General features: G+C 37.8%; 2 protein-coding genes across 2 annotated transcripts in view; one reads left to right on the top strand and one right to left on the bottom strand.

The window, feature by feature from the left end:
- Nucleotides 1-59: 59 nt before the first annotated feature.
- Nucleotides 60-8864, top strand: r3hcc1 (R3H domain and coiled-coil containing 1). The gene is made up of 8 exons (XM_077242923.1): nt 60-176; nt 589-759; nt 4223-4360; nt 4437-4878; nt 6260-6432; nt 6512-6582; nt 6681-6776; nt 8096-8864. Exons 4-8 carry the CDS (start codon nt 4507-4509, stop codon nt 8194-8196), a joined length of 813 nt encoding a protein of 270 aa, XP_077099038.1. The 5' UTR covers nt 60-176; nt 589-759; nt 4223-4360; nt 4437-4506; the 3' UTR covers nt 8197-8864.
- Nucleotides 8865-8955: 91 nt separating this feature from the next.
- loxl2a (lysyl oxidase-like 2a) overlaps nt 8956-18260 on the bottom strand; it is a 31359-nt gene continuing 22054 nt past the window's right edge. Inside the window, exons 9-14 of the mRNA XM_077242922.1 lie at nt 15362-15527; nt 13362-13602; nt 13128-13243; nt 11007-11143; nt 10822-10933; nt 8956-9670 (exon numbers count right to left, since the gene is read on the bottom strand). Coding sequence (XP_077099037.1) covers nt 9606-9670; nt 10822-10933; nt 11007-11143; nt 13128-13243; nt 13362-13602; nt 15362-15527 — 837 coding nt within the window. The 3' untranslated portion in view covers nt 8956-9605. The remainder of the gene's footprint in view (nt 9671-10821; nt 10934-11006; nt 11144-13127; nt 13244-13361; nt 13603-15361; nt 15528-18260) is intronic.

Raw genomic sequence — 18260 nt, 5'->3', positions numbered from 1 at the left:
TTAAAAATTAACTCTATTGTTTTTGCACCCCTGACCGCTAGAGGGGACGAAAAGCCTTCACACCGAAAATCTTAATGACGTCAGAGGTGTCCGTTGAATTCAGTGTTACATATTACTTGGCTGTTTGTGGCTGACCTGTGATGTCGTTTTTAACTGGGATTTAATAGTGTTTAAAGGTCTCTTTAAATGGTGGCATACTGTTATTTGTTATTAGTCAGTCTCGTCTTGAAACGCTTAGTTATTATTGGAGGAGATTGGTGTGCTAAGCTAGTTGCTAATGTTAAATGAGTTTAATTTCGCGGTTAGATTCACGAGCAGATGTTTATATCATTCTCTTTCCCTAATACACTTAGGTTTTTTTTGTATTTTACGTATACTTGAGCCAGTAGCAATACAATAACGTTTAAAGTGCCTTCATTTTAAGTTTGATCTGTACAGTTGTAACTTAACGTTAGGTGAATTAATGATCTCTTTAGTTTGACTCAACGAACGTAAGCGACCTTATAAGTTAGCTGCTACATGATGTTTGACCTGTAACTTAACGTTAAGTAACTGATCCGCTCTTTATTATGTTTCTTTTTTCTTAAGTGTAATGAAATCCGGACTGAAAGCATCTAGTCTCTGTGGATAGAGATCGTCCTCCATCACCCTGGCTCTTCCTGGCGCCAGTGGCTGTTTCCTCCCCAAACAAGAGACTGCGTTTATCCATACTGTCCTTGAGGAGCTGGACGTATTTCAACAGAAAAATGAGCTGAAAAGGTAACTTCATCACACATCTGATGAAGGGAATGATATTCACCAACATTATTAGGAAAGCAGTTTTTTAGGTTTTAGGAGGGTCTTGGGACATTTTCCCTCGTGATATTTTATTATTTCGGTAGCTTGCCTATAACCCACACGTGCAAAGTTGAATACTACAATTATTTATTTATTAACATATTTCTTTGCTTGCATAGCATACACGGATATTAAGTATTTAATATTATAAATATCTGGAGCATTTTCAGGTTTTATTTATTTATTTGTTTAACTTTACTTCAAACTTACATTTTCTTCTATTGAAAATGCTTCTACAGATGTTGTTTTCGTTTCACCAGGATCTTAATGATTTATGTTGTCTTTTTGAATGCCAGAAAGCCAGGTTTTTCTTAATATCAATCTTCTTTAGAACAGAACAGATTTTGTTCATAAATGAACTACCTTGATTTACTCAAGTGCACCTGACTGCAGCCTGCAGATCGGGGCGGGGTTACGCAGCCCCGCCCATAACACTTCTCATTGGTTAGTGGCAAAGTGATGACGTCGATCAGGGCGGGGCTGCACGCTTCTCATTGGTTAGTGGCACAGTAATGTTATACATTATGTAGGCTATTATAAAACAAACATTATATAGGCTATTATAAAACATTTATGCCAATAAAGGAATTTGAAGTTAAACCAAATACATACAGTACATTGTCAATCCCATATAATGCATGTCAACTCAAAAAACAAACTCATACCAGTGATAACTTTTATTTGAAAACAAGAGTAAATGTGTAAAGAGATGTGCACACATATAGATAATCACGACACAGACACACACGTACGTGCACGTACATGCGCACGCACACACACATACGTACATGCATACACACACACACGCGCGCGCGCGTACGTACACACACATTTGTACACCCGTACATACATACACACACACACACGTACACACACACGTACACTCACACACATGTACGTACATACACGCGCGTACACACACACACACACACACACACACACACACACACGTACACTCACACACACACACACGTACACTCACACACACTCTACTCAGCCTGAAATTCCCCTCCATCATTGAAAAAATAGCACTCAACCTCCTTCTCGGAATAAAATCCATGCAGGACTCCTCTTGTATATTTCAGTGCAGAGCAAGCACAGTGTCACCGAGTAGGGCACCTGGAACTCTTGCCTAGATTGTCTGGAAAATGCACTCCAGTTCACAACACCAGGAATGTACAGGAATACAAGGAATATCTTTTTTATACATTTTAAACATATTATAGCAAAATGTTAGACAAGATATGCTTGAGTGTTATTGGCTTTGTCTGTAAAGTACCTAAGAGACTTACTTTGTTTATGAACAACATAAACTTGCAAGACAAACTTTAATTTGGCTTGACAAAGCCTATACTAAAAGTTTGAAATAGTTTTAAAAGCTTGAAGTTTGAAGGTTTTCAGTTTGAAGATCAAAGTAGTTTTCAAGCTGAAAGTTTTGAAGGTAATACAGTTTATCAGACACAGACAGACGGGTAGAGATAGATAGGCAGACAGAGATAGATGGATAAATAGATTAGGATAGGATAGAAAATGATTTTTGATGTGGTAATACATCAGCTGTGGCATGCTGGTGTACTGGCAGAATGGGCACTTACTACTGCCGTCATAATTCTGCTCACACTCCCCCTTGCTTAACACAGTTGTGTGCATTTTTAAAAGAGCCTCTGAGTTATAAAGTAAACAACAACAACAAATAGGTGAGAGAGATGGAGGACTAGAGTAAGAGTTAGAGAATAATTAACACAGCAAAACAAAAATCGTATAAAGTAAAATAGCAAAAGTGGTACACAGGGAATATAAATGGGGATGACAATGCCAATGATCTGCAAAGAGAAGGAAGTATAGAACATCAGAATTAGTATAACATGTTTTATTATTTTATTACTCTAGTGCAGGGGTGTCCAAATTCACTCCTGAAGGGCCACTGTCCTGCAGAGTTTAGATCAACTTGACTCCACACACCTGCCTGGAAGTGTCTAGTTATGTCTAGTAAGACCTTGATTGGCTGGTTCAAGTGTGTTTAACTGGCGCTGGAGCTAAACTCTACAGGACCGTTCCCCTCCAGCAGAAGGATTGGACAGTGCGTATAATGTATAGCAGCATAAGTATAAGCAACAGTATGCAATATATAAAACAAGCCCTACTTTCAAGGAGTTTTGTTGGATTTGTATTACTATTGAATGTAGTTTCATGTTCAATTAAATAAATGATAACTTATTAATAACAATAATTACAAAATGGTTTACATACATTTAATCAATTTATTCATGTCCTACAATATAACTTTGTATATTGTTACTATTAACTCTTAAATTCTATTTTTCTTCTCTTGGTTCAGTTTTGCCACTATCTCTTTTTAAGGGCCTTGTTTTAACACTATACCCTAATCCCACCAAAACCACACTATATATGGACACACACACATATGTACTTAGGCCTACGATGATTTTGTGTGATATGGTGAGTAAAATTACACAATCTTATTTTTACACCACTTCATTTTAACATCACACTAAACGCCACTTCAGAATTAAAAATTGTAAATAAAATTAGAACAAAAAAAGAGTAGCTTGCCTGTACTCACCATGCAGCGATAAACTGCGGAAATGAAAACACGCTAGAATCAACATCATGATCTCGCGCAACTAACCAATACGAAGAGATGTTGACGGGTAGAGACGTGCAGCCCCGCGCCAGGTGCGGCCCCGCCTCGATCGACGTCATCACTTTGCCATTAACCAATGAAATGCATTGTGGCCCCAAGTGCACCCCCGCCCAAATCTGCAGGCTGCAGTCAGGTGCTTCTCAATTTACTAGCTAGCTTGGTCCATAGTTCATGAAGGTCCATACGTTAAAGCTCTAGATGTGTATTTGTCCTATTATTAATTATTATTAATAATGATAATAATAATTCTTGTAATTGTGCCATTTGTTAACACTATATTTACAGTTAAGACCATTAATGGCTCTTCAATACCATGCTTTTACGCCAATGTACAATCTGTAGACCTAGTACTTTCTATGAAAAGTACCTACAACATGTTACTAAAATAAAATGTTATTAATTCTTGTAAGGCTGGTCATGAGTATTTTAATAAGCCTTCTAATTTATGTTGGTGCATGTCTGTGTTGTCTCCCTTTTTTTCTCATCAGTCTTAGTTTGTGTGGCTGTTTTAGATGACTGACTTTCTACATAGCATTGTATGTTAGTCAATTTTCTATGTAATTCAGATGGGCTACACATTTTATCATCGGTGTAATGATTAGAGTACTGTGTGCATATCTATCTATTTATCTATCTATCTTATCTGTCTGTCTGTCTTATCTATCTATCTATAGACAGACATCTGCCATATTGTTATCTTTTAATGTTTCCCAATTGTAGCGTTCTACTCTTCCCGCCTATCCCGAGCCGACTTCGCTTCCTGATTCACCAAACCACTGGCAATCTCCCCGACCTCAGCACCTTCTCTGTGGGTGAGGGCTGCGCCCGCAGAGTCGTAGTATGCTATTCCGACCTCAGGTAAAGCTGCCAGACCTAATGTCACGTGACGTGCACACAGAGATTTGGTGTCTCATCATTGTGGTGCATCTGACAGATTGCCAGAAGAGGATCATAGATATACAGAGAGCAGTTTCCATGAACGAGCAAGCGGTCGGGGCAGGGAAATGGAGGACGAATGCAACAGAAGAAGAGCCAGGCGGCCAGAAAAGGCTATTTATGTTCCACTCGCTAGGAGACATAAGGTGAATCTGGAGGAATCATCTGAGGATTCTAGCTCTGACGTTGCTAAGGAAGCTGTTGCATCCAATAAGGAGACAGAGGCGGACAGCACTGACCAATCACTGGCTGATCAGGAGTTTGTGCAGCTTTCAAGGTCCGGGCCTTCTCCATGGCCTCCAGCCTGGGACCAGACTGTGTCTTTCTTCACGTCTTTAACATTAGATGACCAAGCAGATGAATACTGTGCCAACAACACGGGCCTTCGCACTGATGCGACACTCCAGCTACAGCACTTTGATGAATATTTGCTCTCTGAGGTATTGTAACTTAATGCGTCTCGTACACTAATACTTGTTTGGATTATTCATATTTAAAAGCACAAATTCTCATGAAAAATGTCCACCTAATTCACAACATGTGTGTACTTGCATGAATTTGTTAGCCCCATTCTAATGTTAATGCAATCAGATGTAAACTGTATATCTCTCAAACCACTTCAAGTGGTGGCTTGAGATGCATTCCAGATGAAACTGGACAAGTGTAAACAAGTTAAAAAGTTCAAAATAGAAATATTTTCTAACTATATAGATCTTTATTATCAGTTTTTATCAATTTTACACATCCTTGCTGAAGAAAAGTATACATTTCTTTAAAAAAAAAAATTACTGACCGCAAACTTTTGAACGGTAGTGTATTCAAATTCTGTTCTTTTTGTAAATTTAATTCATCAAAGAATCCTGAAAAAAGAATCACAGGTTATCAAAAAAAACATTAAGCAGCACAACTGTTTCTAGCATTGATAATAAATCAGCATATTAGAATGATTTCTGAAGGATCATGTTGCACTCAAGACTGGCTGATGATAATTCAGCTTTGCATCACATAAATACATTTTATTTTAAAGTATATTGAAATTATAAACCATTAACTATTTTAAATTGTAATAATATTTCACAATATTACTGTTTTTTTCTGTATTTTATATCAAATAAATGCAGGCTTAAAAGCATAAAAGACATATTTCAAAACCATTAAAAATAGGAATGTTTACAAACTTTTGACCAGTACTGTATGTATACTTTTACCAAAATAGTAAAAAAAAATATATATTTTATTATTATTATTATTATTATTTTTATTATTTTTTTCAATTTTACTATTTCTTGGTCAGATCAAAGCCAAACTCAAATGCGAGGACATCACCATACTGAACACCTGCAATGATTTCCTCACCTATGCAAACATATGGCTTGATCCAGAGGAGTTCGGCCACGTCATTGAGATCTACAACTTCCCGTTAGCCAGATATTTAAAAAATCATGTTAGAGTGTTATAGGGCTCCCGTTAGCCAGATTTGACAGCGCTACTGCAACACGCATTGCGAACAGATATGATGCCGCTTTCTCTCCTATTGCGGTCTGAAATCCAGCTCATATCTGTTTCTTACATTGAAGTGAACTCAATGTATTGGATTTATATTCGTTTTGCGGACCGATTTATGTGACCAAGTGTAAATGCAACCGTTTTAGCAAATCAGATAACTATCCGATCAGTAACAACACATGACGTGACCAGGTGTAAACAGGCCCTTTGAGGTTTGTCATTTGCATAAAGACCCAATGCATCTCTCACCATAATTACCATCATCTTTATTCTGTTTGTTTTCACACATTTTGTCATTCATTCTGTCTTGGTCAGATCAAAGCCAAACTCAAATGCGAGGACATCACCATACTGAACACCTGCAATGATTTCCCAGCCTATACAAACATCTGGCTTGATCCAGAGGAGTTCGGCCACGTCATTGAGATCTACAACTTCCCTGCCTTGTTTAAAACAGATGACCTTCTTAATGCCTTTGCTGATTATAGGTGATATGTCACCCTTATAATGTGAGAGAAATAATAATACAAATCCATAAATGTGACACTGGTCTACTTCTGTTTCCAGTGAAGGGGGGATGAAGATCAAGTGGGTGGATAACACTCATGCTCTCGGTATATTTTCCAGTCAGTCAGCAGGTGTTGTTTCATTCGGCTGTATTTTTTCCATTCATATGTCAAGAATTATTATCCTTTGTATTGTTATGTTTGAGTGACACATTTTTGGTTCTTTTCAGCCACACAGGCACTCACTCTTAAGCATCCGATTCTGAAAACCCGCGTGCTACTAGAGGGGAGTCAGAAAGCGAAGTGGAAAGCAGCCAGACGAGCAGGTATGAAAGCTAAGAGACTGAATAAACAACTTTCAGAAATATGGTGATTTTTATGCTAGAAGATATTAGTGTGTCCATGATCAAGAAAAACAAACAAAAAACCTTTGTACCTATTTCACGAAATTTTAATTTTTAAGGACAACTCCGGCCAAAAATGAACCTAGGGCTACAGTAAATAACACATGGTTACCGAGTCGACCGTTCGCTGGGATGTCTCGACCAGTCGAACCAGGAACGTCGTGCTACGTGAGCTGAACTGTGACTATCGACCATAGCAAAGTGACCATAGCTATCGACCAGCACGTAGCACGCCGTTCGTGGTTTCCAAAGTTGGCTCCTGCCTGTATATGTGAAGTTTACTGTCTTTATAAAGTATCTCCTTATTAAACTGTCTGTACACTTACAAAGTTCTCAATGCTTCGGTTTGCAGGTAGAGACCCTCATTATGCTTCTATGTTACTGTAGGGCTATTTTGAGCCTTGTTAGTGGTATTAACTAGCGATTTTTATTTTTACTTATTCGATGCCCCATACACTAGCGTTATGAGCTAATCTTTGGTTAAACTAAAACTAACGTTAAAACTGGGTACATTCGATTATCACGAAAACGCATCCCGGAGAACGATCGACTCGGTACCCGTGTTATTTACCCCAGGTTCTTTTTTGGCCGGAATTGTCCTTTATGTTGTGAAACACAAAATTGTTCAAAAGTTTGGGGTCGGTATGATTTGTTATATTTTGAAAGTCTCTTATGCTCACCAAGACCATGTATTTATTTAATCAAAAATACAAATCAACAGTAATGTTTGAAATATTATTGTTTTCTATTTTAATATGCAGTATATTAAAATGTAATTTATTCCTGTGATGCAAAGCTGTATCTTCAGCATGATTTCTCCAGTCTTCAGTGTCACATGATCCTTCAGAGATCAGTCTAATAATTATGATGATTTGCAGTTCAAGAAACATTTCTGATTATTATCAATGTTGAATACAGCCTAATATTTTTGGGAAAACCATGATTTTTTTCAGGATTTTCTGATTAATAGAAACTTCAAAAGAACTGAATTTTTTGGGGGAAAAATGCCTTTTTTTAAATGGGTTGCATCAGACTTGCATTTCATGGTACAAAAAAACCTATGAATTTTAATCTGGAAATAAAAAAATAATCTCATCATAAAAGATGTCGCTTGTGCTTTTTTTGAACGTGTATGTATTTTAAAAATGAATAGATACAAACATCATGACACTGATCCGCATAATGAGCATGGTTAAAATCAGTATATTACTATCAAGTATGATGATGTTGTGTCCCCTTAGAGTTCATTCAGCCGGTGAAGGAAAGGCCCCGCACTGACACAGAGGTGGCTCGCAGGATGGTGACCAGAGCGCTGGGGTTGAGCAGAGGCTTGAAGAAATGACCTCAACTGAAGAAATCTACCCCAGTTCCTGGCTTGTTTTTATTCATTCAAATGACAAATGTTCCTGACATTGTCAACTACTACTAAAACGCATGAAATATGTTGTCTCCAAGTTGCCAGGTGTTTTTTTTTTTTTTTAGTTCTCTACTATTTTAGTGAAATAGTTCAATGATCATTTGTGAGTGTTTTTCCCCAAATTACTTTTTTTTTCCTTTCTTTTTTTTTTTTTTTTTTAGCAGGAAAACAGCCTTGTTTGCTTTCTCTTGCTCTGTTTCTCCATAGTAACAAGTCTGGCATCTTTTAGCATCAAGTCCAGGCTTAAAAAATTTAGTATTTTTTCCCCCCCATTAAATCGTATTTTAATTACCAATAGGCTCTTTTGCTATTTTTGTGAAATGCTGTTGCTGTTTAGGGTGAGTTGAATGTGACAGAATCAGTATCAGTGCGTTTTGATTGGATTTCCTGAAAATATTGAATCTAATGATTACTGTAAATAACGTCCAAACAGACTGTTATCATTAGAAATTCACACTGTGTATCAATAATTGTATTTACATGTTATTTTGTTTCTACAGTTACTATATTTGTATTTGCACTATGATGTTTTAAAATGGTTTGATACTTCAACGTGTTTTTTACATATTGATTAAATGTTTGTTGTTACGGTTTTTGATTGGTGTCAAGTCTAATTGTTTCCACACTTTAGCACTGGAAATACATGGGTTGTCAGGTTAACATAAAAAAACACCATCCTCCAAGTAACAAACATGAATTGCTTTAATTATAGAAAACAATGCAATGGTTTGACCAAATGTGTTGTTCAGCCATAAACACATAGTATATTTGGAAACCATTGAACTGGTCATAGGTACCCTCGTAAAACGGAGGGTAGATGTTTCACAAATTTGCAATAAATTCTTACAGTTTCACATTGCATACATAAAAGTTGACAAAATATAATCCCTGACTGAACACAATAAATTATTTGACATGCTTGATGAATTAACCACAAGAGTCTGACAGCCGCAAGTGGCGTTAGGTTCATGAAACTGCAGGCTTTGTGATTACCTTAAGTTGTAATGCACAAAGAATCAAAACGTTATGGAGGATCCAAGTTCGAACATTAAAGCACAAGTTTGTAGCCACTACAACACTTAACTAGCATCTTAAACACAGAAATGCAAAAAAGTACAGTACATTTTAAGAATTTAAATAGTTTCTGTACAAAGCAAGATTGATATATATGAGCTGTACTTCAACCTAGCGACTGCGTCTATATTTGGAGGTGGGTAACAGAGCAGCGGTCTCTGCCTACTGGAGTCTCTCTAGTGGTCAGTCATATTTGAATAGTCTTGAGTGACAGCCTGCAGCATCCTCCAATGAGAGCCTTTGTCGTTCCGCACTGTCTCCTATCTGAGGTGCAACTGGTTGCTCATTCCAGGGTATTCGTCCATGTCTGAACTCCGCGAGCCACCTGGAAAGTGGTGGAGCTGGTATTATTATTTACTTTTAACTATTGATGGGAGAAACAAACCTTTTTGAAACTTTGAATCAATTAAACCGATTGCTTTGCAAATGAATTCACTGTTTCGAGTGTAAATGTAACAAAAACATGCATAAAAACACAAATGCAAATGTTTTATTGAAAGTGTAATCTATTAATGCAATTAACAAATAATCTAATACCATTAAATAGGAATATTCTGTATGATATGTGTACTTTTATTAATTTGCATGGCTTGTTTTGCTTGTTTTATGGAGGGCTTGGCTAAACAGGCCAATAAGAGACTTATATAAGAGATAATAAGAGATAAAACTCATCCGAGATCAGGATAAAACCATACAGACACTGTTTATGGGGTCGCAGAGATCATCATACTCTAGCGGCAAAGTCGGAACTGGTGATGTAACCAAGCCTTGTTGACTGAAATTGGATTTGTCACTGGTTCGAAAGCATCCATCACAACTTGTAACGTCTTTTAACTCTTTCCCCGTAAGCTTTTATAAAAAAAAAAGTTGCCAGCTACCGCCATTTTCACAAAAATTTGATGGCGCCCAGAAAACTTTTGTTGTTTGAATATCTGAGCATGCAATATTATCAAATATCATGCATTCTTTTTTTTTATCAACACTTGATTATGGGTAAGTTTCATAAAAATAAAACATTTTGAGAAAAAAGCTGAGAAAATCATGTTTTTGTCAAAGCACATCTGGATGGGATTCAGAACGTTGATCTAAACATAGATGGAGTAGATCGAGTCCATCAACACCCCCACAGCTTCACAGTCCTGCAGCCCGTCCTGGGTCGACATTTCAGTCAGTAACATTAGGCCGTTTTGATTTATATGCTGTTTAATGTTGGTGATCGCATTATTTTACAAATGCATATGATTACATACGATATCGCTTGTTTATGCATCTTCTTCGCAAGTGTTTTGATCAGGAGATTCTGTGCCCTTTCAGAAGATGTGTCAGCATCCCCTACTGTATAACAGTGAAAACGGGAAAATTACGTCAATGGCGGGTAGCGTTGTCTCACAAATGACGGAAATTTCCATCGACGGCGGGGAAAGAGTTAAACTGTTCTGGCAGACATTCAATACAGTATTTTTCTAACCAACTCACCTATATGACAGTTGTACGTCCATATCCTGTATCCATCATAGCGGCACTTGCACTTCATGACATTGTTGGTATAATCCGATTCCGCTACATCATAGTTAGGATTGATTACGACCTGTGTGACAGAGTCATATTAGTTAAAAAAAAAACTGATTTTTACTTTTAGTTCACTTCAGTTAAACCGGTACCTGTAAAATATAGTCTCCTGGTTTCACATCTGTGATATCGATCCACTGACAATCAATGTCATGTCTGTAGGTGTCCCAGCAGCCAACAGTGATGCCCTGTTCACCAAAGTTGGCACAAAGATACCGTTTCTGAATACCTGGATCAAAGAAAACAACCAATTAGATCTTCAAGCTGAATAACGACACTATCGTCTTCTGTAGAGCCGTTTATGGCTGAATAGAACTCGTTTCATAATTGATGAACTTTTCAGTTATTGAACTGAACTGAATCAACACTGAACTGACCTAGGCCGTGTGTCCACCAAAGCGTTTTTTCACGCAGCTGGCGTATTTTTCAAATTGTTTTCAATGGGAGCGCCACGTTTTTTAAACGCCATGAGCATAACTAGGTGCTGAGCGTTTTTGCTCTGAAGCACAGAGCACTCTGCGTTTTCTACTGGTCGCAGAGTTGAAGAATGTTCAACTTTTGGTAAAACGCAGCGCTCATCACTGTTACTTTTTACACAGCCGTCCAATCACAGTGGAGGAGGGACGGGACAAATACAACACGACCAACTGTCACAACATTCTTTCTGAACAACGACATCAACAGCAGAGCTAACCGAACAAAATGGATGAAAAATAAATTTGTAGTTTGAAACAAATTATCTACGAAATCAGTTACAAGTAAACTGTGCAGCGGATATTCTGTATCATAGCAACGAAGCGTCTCAATTGAAAAAACGCAGCGCTTCCAAAACGCTCTCAAGCGCCCACAGCTAGGCGTTTTCAGCAGAGCGTCTAGCGTGGACACACCGCCTTTGGTGGACACACCGCCTTAATTGTCTTTATGACACTGTTGTCTTTTTTAGAGCAGCTTTAAAGCAGAATTTGAATTTGATGACGTTTGCATCATTGATTCTGTTTATTGCTGTGAAGCTGCTTTGAAACAATCTGTAATGTATAAAGTAGGGGAGAGCGGGGCACAACCTAACACATTTTGGTTTTGGCTCAATTATTAAAAAAATAATTAAGTTTGATTCATCTTTCTTTTTACACAAGCAACATACACATCTCTGCTACAAATGAACACTTAAAGTCTTTTTCTAGGACCTACCATTTTCGTACAGTTGCACTAAAAGTGACAGAAGTCGAAATGTTACAACTTACCCCGTATGCGGGGTTAATTGTAACAGACAGAGGGGTTAGTTGTAACACTTGTGTGAAACACACATCATTCAGTACTATTGTATCTGTATAGTTTGATATTGTTTGTGCATCTGTATAGATAGATATCCATACATCCATCCCTAATCCAATCATCATTCTGTTATGGATCAATATCATGGATAGAGATATAGGAAAGGGCTGCACAGTTTTGCAATAAATAAATAAATAAATAAATAAATAAATAAATAAATAAATAAAATCATCAATATTGTAATTGCAATTGAATTACATGTTATTGCCAACAAGACCGTGATTAATGTCAGATAAAGTTAGATTTGGTGACGTACACACCACACTCAGAAACCGAAAAAATCCTATGATGAAAAAATGTACTTGCATGGTGTCAAAACACTCTTTGTCCAGTATCTTCACGAAATCTTATCAAAACTTTCCACAAATTCGCGGGAGATCGTCTTCTGGCAGCAGGAGAAAAAGAGCGGAAACACACCCCGCTTGATCCTGACTAATTATGTAAAAGGTCCGCGTTACATTTAACCTCGCGTTAGGTTGTGCCCCGTGCTCCCCTACTCTATAAATAAATGTGGCTCGACTTGATATTTCATAAAAACAGATGGATCAAAAAAAAGCCTTGTGGTGCATTCACGCCATGTTGTATTAAACGTAATTACGAGACGACAACACATGACTACTCAGAACAGTTCACATCCTCGGACTCAGACTGAAGTTTTTCTATTACAACACTATCAATCTGCAGTGGTCATGTGATACAAGTCAGAGACTCTCTGAAAATTCAGAGTTTACAAGTTGTAATTACCAGTTCTACGAGGACGTGAACGCTTTTTACAAGTCAGAATCTTGTAATTACCGTAATCACGACATGGTGTGAACACACCTTTGTACTAGTGCTGAGTAACTTTAGCGCTTTTGGACCATCTCGTAAGAAGTTCTCACCTTCGTCACATTGAGTGTCCTCTAGACAGAAACTGGCCTTGTGACCCTCCGCCACCTTGGTGCCGTTCAGACTCAGCAGGTCATAATGTGTAAAAACCTCCATGCTGTGATAATGCCTGAACGCAGAGACACAACAAAACAATGATTAGAAGTTTTAAACGTCGCCGTATTGGCATCATGTGTTGAAGTCTTAGTGTGTATCTTTGTCGGTTACTAAGGTGTTTATGGACTTGCCTGTGACACTCGTGCCAGGTCCAGGCATGGTAACCCATTTTGGGTCTGAAGTCAGCTTGGCCGACGTTGTGGATCTGGGAGGAGAATCGGAGCAGGCGGCGGTAGGAGCTGTGGTCGTTCTTTTTGGCTGTGCTGGACAGGCAGTTCTCCTCTAGGGCGCACTCTAGAGCGTACATGGGCCGGTCCTCCAGATAGGTGGTCTGCTCCACCAGCTGAGCATTTAGAACCAGGTCAGGAGCCGCTGTGAGCGATGAGATCAGAGGTCAGACAGAGCAAATTCCACATGCATACCAGTCTAGACAACCAGGTCAGATGGGCTTAGTTGGTCCTGAAGATCTAGCATCTTATGTTTAGTTTCACAAAATATAAGCTGTTTAGTTGTCATATTAAAGCTGTTTAGCCATGTTCAGAATGGAACACTAGCATACTGCTTAATACATATGGCACAGTAGTACACTATTTTAGTGTTAGTACACTACTTTTCAAAAGTCTGTGGTCGGTAAGATGTTTTTAGATTGGGGTTTTTAAGATTTCGTTTATGCTCACCAAGACTGGATTTATTTGATTATTCTTAAAAAGCTAATTTTGTTTTTTAGAAAGTTCAGAATAACAGTATTTATTGGAAATAGAAATCTTTTGGAAGATCATAAATGTCTTTACTGTCACTTTTGATTAATTGAATGCATGTTTGATGAATAAAAGTACTAATTTCTTTTTTTTTTTTTTATCTTACCAACCAACAAATTTTGAACAAATGAAAGCAAAATTACATTTTTTAAAAATGCCACCATTGACGCAATTTTCTGTCATTTATGAGAACAACACTTCCCCGCCATTGACTGCTTTCTGTGTTTTCACTGTTGGGTGCGCTATAACACATTGTTGACTTTGACTTTTGAAAGAGTGCTTAATCTCCAGATCAAAACACAGGAGAAGAAGCAGAAACAAGCTTATGCACATAGTACCCTGCGTCTGTCCATACTATCCATACTAAACAGTATGTAAGATTAAAATAAGTGTGTCCCAAAGCATAGTATGTTGAAAAGAGTATGCCATAAGTCCCCAGATGGTCGACTACTTCCGGTGGATTTTCGAAGTGTGGATCCGTGCTCACTCTAAAGGCTAATATTGCCCACAACCCATTGCGCTTTGGAGGAGGAACTACAAACATGAATAAAAAGTGTTAAAAACTACAAAACATGGCGGATATGCGCGAAGGTTTGAGTGACTAAACAAAGTTTAACCTGATAGAAAAATATTTATTTATTGTTATCCGTGTTATATTTTATCTGCAATAACAATGTGGACTTTTATAAAGATCCGTTTGGCCATTGACATCATTATTAGCCTAATATAAGGGGAGTTCTCCACATGAAAGACCGCGACTGCAGATCAAAGTGCTCCTGCATTTCTCTCCGATACGGTAGGAAATGAAATGTGGAGGATTTTATCTTTGACAGGATGATTGACAGGGCAGTTTGTGTGACAGGATGCGTGTAAGCAATCGGGGAGCAACTGTTAAAGATGTATGACGTGATAGTATGTCCTAAAGCTTGTGTTCTCTTCTGCTACACTCTCAGAAGTATTTTTTAAGAAACTTACCCACATTTAAGTGTTGATAAAAAATACTGCACGAAGCTATAATAAAATGTTTTTTTGTTTAAAATCAAAGACTTATTTCTTTTGATATATGTTCTGATATTCATAAAACAAAATATTCTGGAGGCCATGATTATTATTTTTTTATACTATGAAAAATGCTGGTGGTGGCTGGCAACTGTGTCAGGGAAAGTGTTAAACATCAATTTTCAAATAATTTATTACTGAATATTAATTTTCACAGTGGAAATGAAAGGTTAAGTGGAGTGCATTGCATTGTGGGAAACTACAATTACTTTTGGAGCTGCTTTTTAGTCTACTATTACATCAAGCTCGACACAGACGGAGTTAAATCACTATTCTTAAGAGAATGATAATAAAATAAGAAGTGATTGTCTCACTATCAGAGCAGGAGACCCCTGCGGCGAAGCGTCCTCCTCCTTTCGGGCAGTTGATGTGTTTGCCGTGATGAAGACACTGAGGAAGACTCATCTCAGTTCCTGAGCATCTGACCCCACTCATCACAACATTGTCTGCATTTGCATCTCCAGCCCAGTACCACGTCTCCTATACAAACAAGTGATAAATATTAGTCGGTAAGATTATCAAAGGAATTATAGCGGAAATTTAAGTCACACAATATATTCACATTCTCATTTTAAAGTCACAATGAAATCACATTAAAAAAGAATGTTCGTGTCCTCATAATCTTCAATGACAATAACTTCCCCTTACTCTTGCAATGGCATCTCTTCTCTTCTCTGATGATGTGTTTACAGGTGCAAGGGCGGGATCAACCTGTCACTCACATGATATTGACCAATAGCAAACCACAACCATCCGACCATCCAATCAATTCAACATGGACAAAATCAAGTCCCGCTCTACATTTTTTCTTGTTCGAGAAGTCATTTCACTCGGATATGACGTCACAATAGGGAAGAAAGCAATTTGTTAAAGAATCAGTTCGGTTTGTGAGGCAAATCAATCAGTTTACTGAAAAGAACTGACAAACAATTGATTTGGTCATTGATTCAGGCATTTTTTTGTTTTTAAAAGACATCGGAAAGAAACGTGATAGTGTTTTGAAACGGAATATTGAAGATGGATATCTGGGTGTAATTACACCTTCTCACCAAACGAGGGCTGTTCAGTCACGTTTTACAGAACGACTGCATGTTCCTGAGCATCTGCTCTCAAGATTGCTGTTCATTAGAGCTGTTGCATAAGTTTAGAGGTTTGAAACACAAGACGTCCCGTACCCCACAAGATCGGGAAAGTCTTTGTCAGTGTTCATGACTGCACAAACATATGTTCGTGATGAGTAAATCATCCAGTGTTATGTTCTGTTTTCCATGTGTTGTGTCCTAGGCTGACCAGGGCTGAGTCACAGCCTCCTCTGATAGATAAGCCTACAGGACTCCCAGCGTGGGCAGGGGGAATGTGGGCACATTCTGTCAGACTTTCCATGTGCATTGTTGAAAACCTTCCACACATGCTGTCTGGAAAGACCCACCGGTCACAGACTGTCAGACAAATCATGTTTAATAGCCACTCAGACATCTGGAAGTTGTATCTTGCACTTTCTGAGCTTTGGTAACAGTCTGGAAACGTGACCAACACCATGTCAAAGTGTACAAACCTCACTATTAAGTTAATGCATAATTTAAATCTCTTTTGTATGCTTTTAAGTCTCGTATGCTCATCAAAGCAGCATTTATTTGATCAAAAATACAGTAAAACAGCAATATTGTGAAATATTATTACAATTTAAAAATATGTTTTTTATTTTAATATATTTTAAAATGTAATTTCTTCCTGTGATATCAAAGCTGCATTTTCAGCCTCATTACTCCAGTCTTCAGTGTCACATGATCCTTAATTGGGGTCCAAAAATCTTAATTTTTGAGATTTTAATATGCAAACGACACATTTCTGAGCGCTTTATTAAACAGAAATTTGCTGTAGGTGTATTAGCCTAAAACAACATGCTCACCAGATTATCTAAATAGCCCTATGTTGTTAGAAATTACTGTTTACCAGGTTTTAGGTTTTTGGTCATTTCCTTGATTTCATTTTTTTCATTCTTTTTTTAAATTAAAACTAACATCATAAAGTATGATATTTTTTTTACTTTGAGCAATTCTGGAGCTAATTGACTCTTAGGAGCATATAAAACAAAACAGCTCCTTGGAAAAAATGAAATGTAATATTGTAGTAATTATAAACAAATGTTTATTTTAGTTCAGATTAGTTTGAGGGCAGCAATTGTATTCATAATGTCAAAATAAAACCGACATAATGTTACTTGAAGGCATTATAGCCTACTATCCCTGCCAAACTTCCATGGTTGCAGTTAGTGTTACTACAGTTAATCCATGGTGAATGTTGCTGATCTGTGGACACTGGATAGTTAATTCATGGCACAATGTTTCTTCCTGGTTTCCACATCAGTACTGTTTGATCCGTTAATAACGGAGAAATGTGAATGTTTCTCACTAGATCTCACTAATAACGAGCAGTTTCGTTCCGCTTGCATTACGTTTGCCTACCACCCCCCCCAGACCCCCCCCCCCCTAAAAAAAAAACTCCCAGGTTCTACACGATTCACGTATGACCCAATTGACCAAGAAAACGGCGATTAAGTTTGCAGGTATGTAGTTGACAAACTTCACCTAGTACATTTAGCTACAAAATAAAAAAATTATACCAGCCTAAGCTGGTTTAAGCTGGTCTTAGCTAATTTAGATGGGTTCTCCCAACTGAAATGTGCCTAAAAACCCTTTAGAACCCGCAAATAGACTGTCTGACTGGATTGGGAGACCAAATAAGACCAGTAAAATGTTTAAACTGGTTTAAAGGGGTGGTTTAGGATTTTGGACATCGGACCTCATTTCCAAGTTAGCCTGGGTGTTATTTATCAGTGGAGACAGTTTTCAAAAATTTTCATCCAGTCCTTCCAGTTGCATAGTTTGCCGGTGCTAGGCTAGCGCGAGTCAATGGTATCTGCTAGCCTGCCATTAAAAACTGTTTTTTCGGTGCAGTACAAGTAACCGGAGCAAGTAAAATTCCGCCGCTGCTGAGAAACAAGTTCCTGTAATGTAATGCGATCATTGAGATGAAAGAGTAGTTTGATTTCTAACATTATTCTCTTAACAGACATTTACATCGATAGTCTGGCGTTATAATGTATTATCTTTTGGTGTACTGTGGAGTGGGTAAAACTATTTTTAATGGCAGGCTAGCAGATACCGTTGACTCACGCAAGCCTAGCACCGGCGAACTATGCAACTGTAAGGA

Source organism: Siphateles boraxobius, unplaced genomic scaffold (assembly GCF_051911475.1).
Source record: "Siphateles boraxobius isolate OS27281-9 unplaced genomic scaffold, OSU_SipBor_1 25, whole genome shotgun sequence".
In the NCBI taxonomy this organism is placed as follows: domain Eukaryota; kingdom Metazoa; phylum Chordata; class Actinopteri; order Cypriniformes; family Leuciscidae; genus Siphateles; species Siphateles boraxobius.
This window is presented reverse-complemented; position numbering and strand designations above follow the sequence as displayed.

Bases quoted from the DNA above. Each gene is read 5' to 3' on its own strand.
- r3hcc1 (XM_077242923.1), top strand. From the start codon at position 4,507: ATGGAGGACGAATGCAACAGAAGAAGAGCCAGGCGGCCAGAAAAGGCT. The intron at 6,433-6,511 runs GTGATATGTCAC...TTCTGTTTCCAG, and splicing joins AATGCCTTTGCTGATTATAG to TGAAGGGGGGATGAAGATCA. The intron at 6,583-6,680 runs GTGTTGTTTCAT...GGTTCTTTTCAG, and splicing joins ATTTTCCAGTCAGTCAGCAG to CCACACAGGCACTCACTCTT.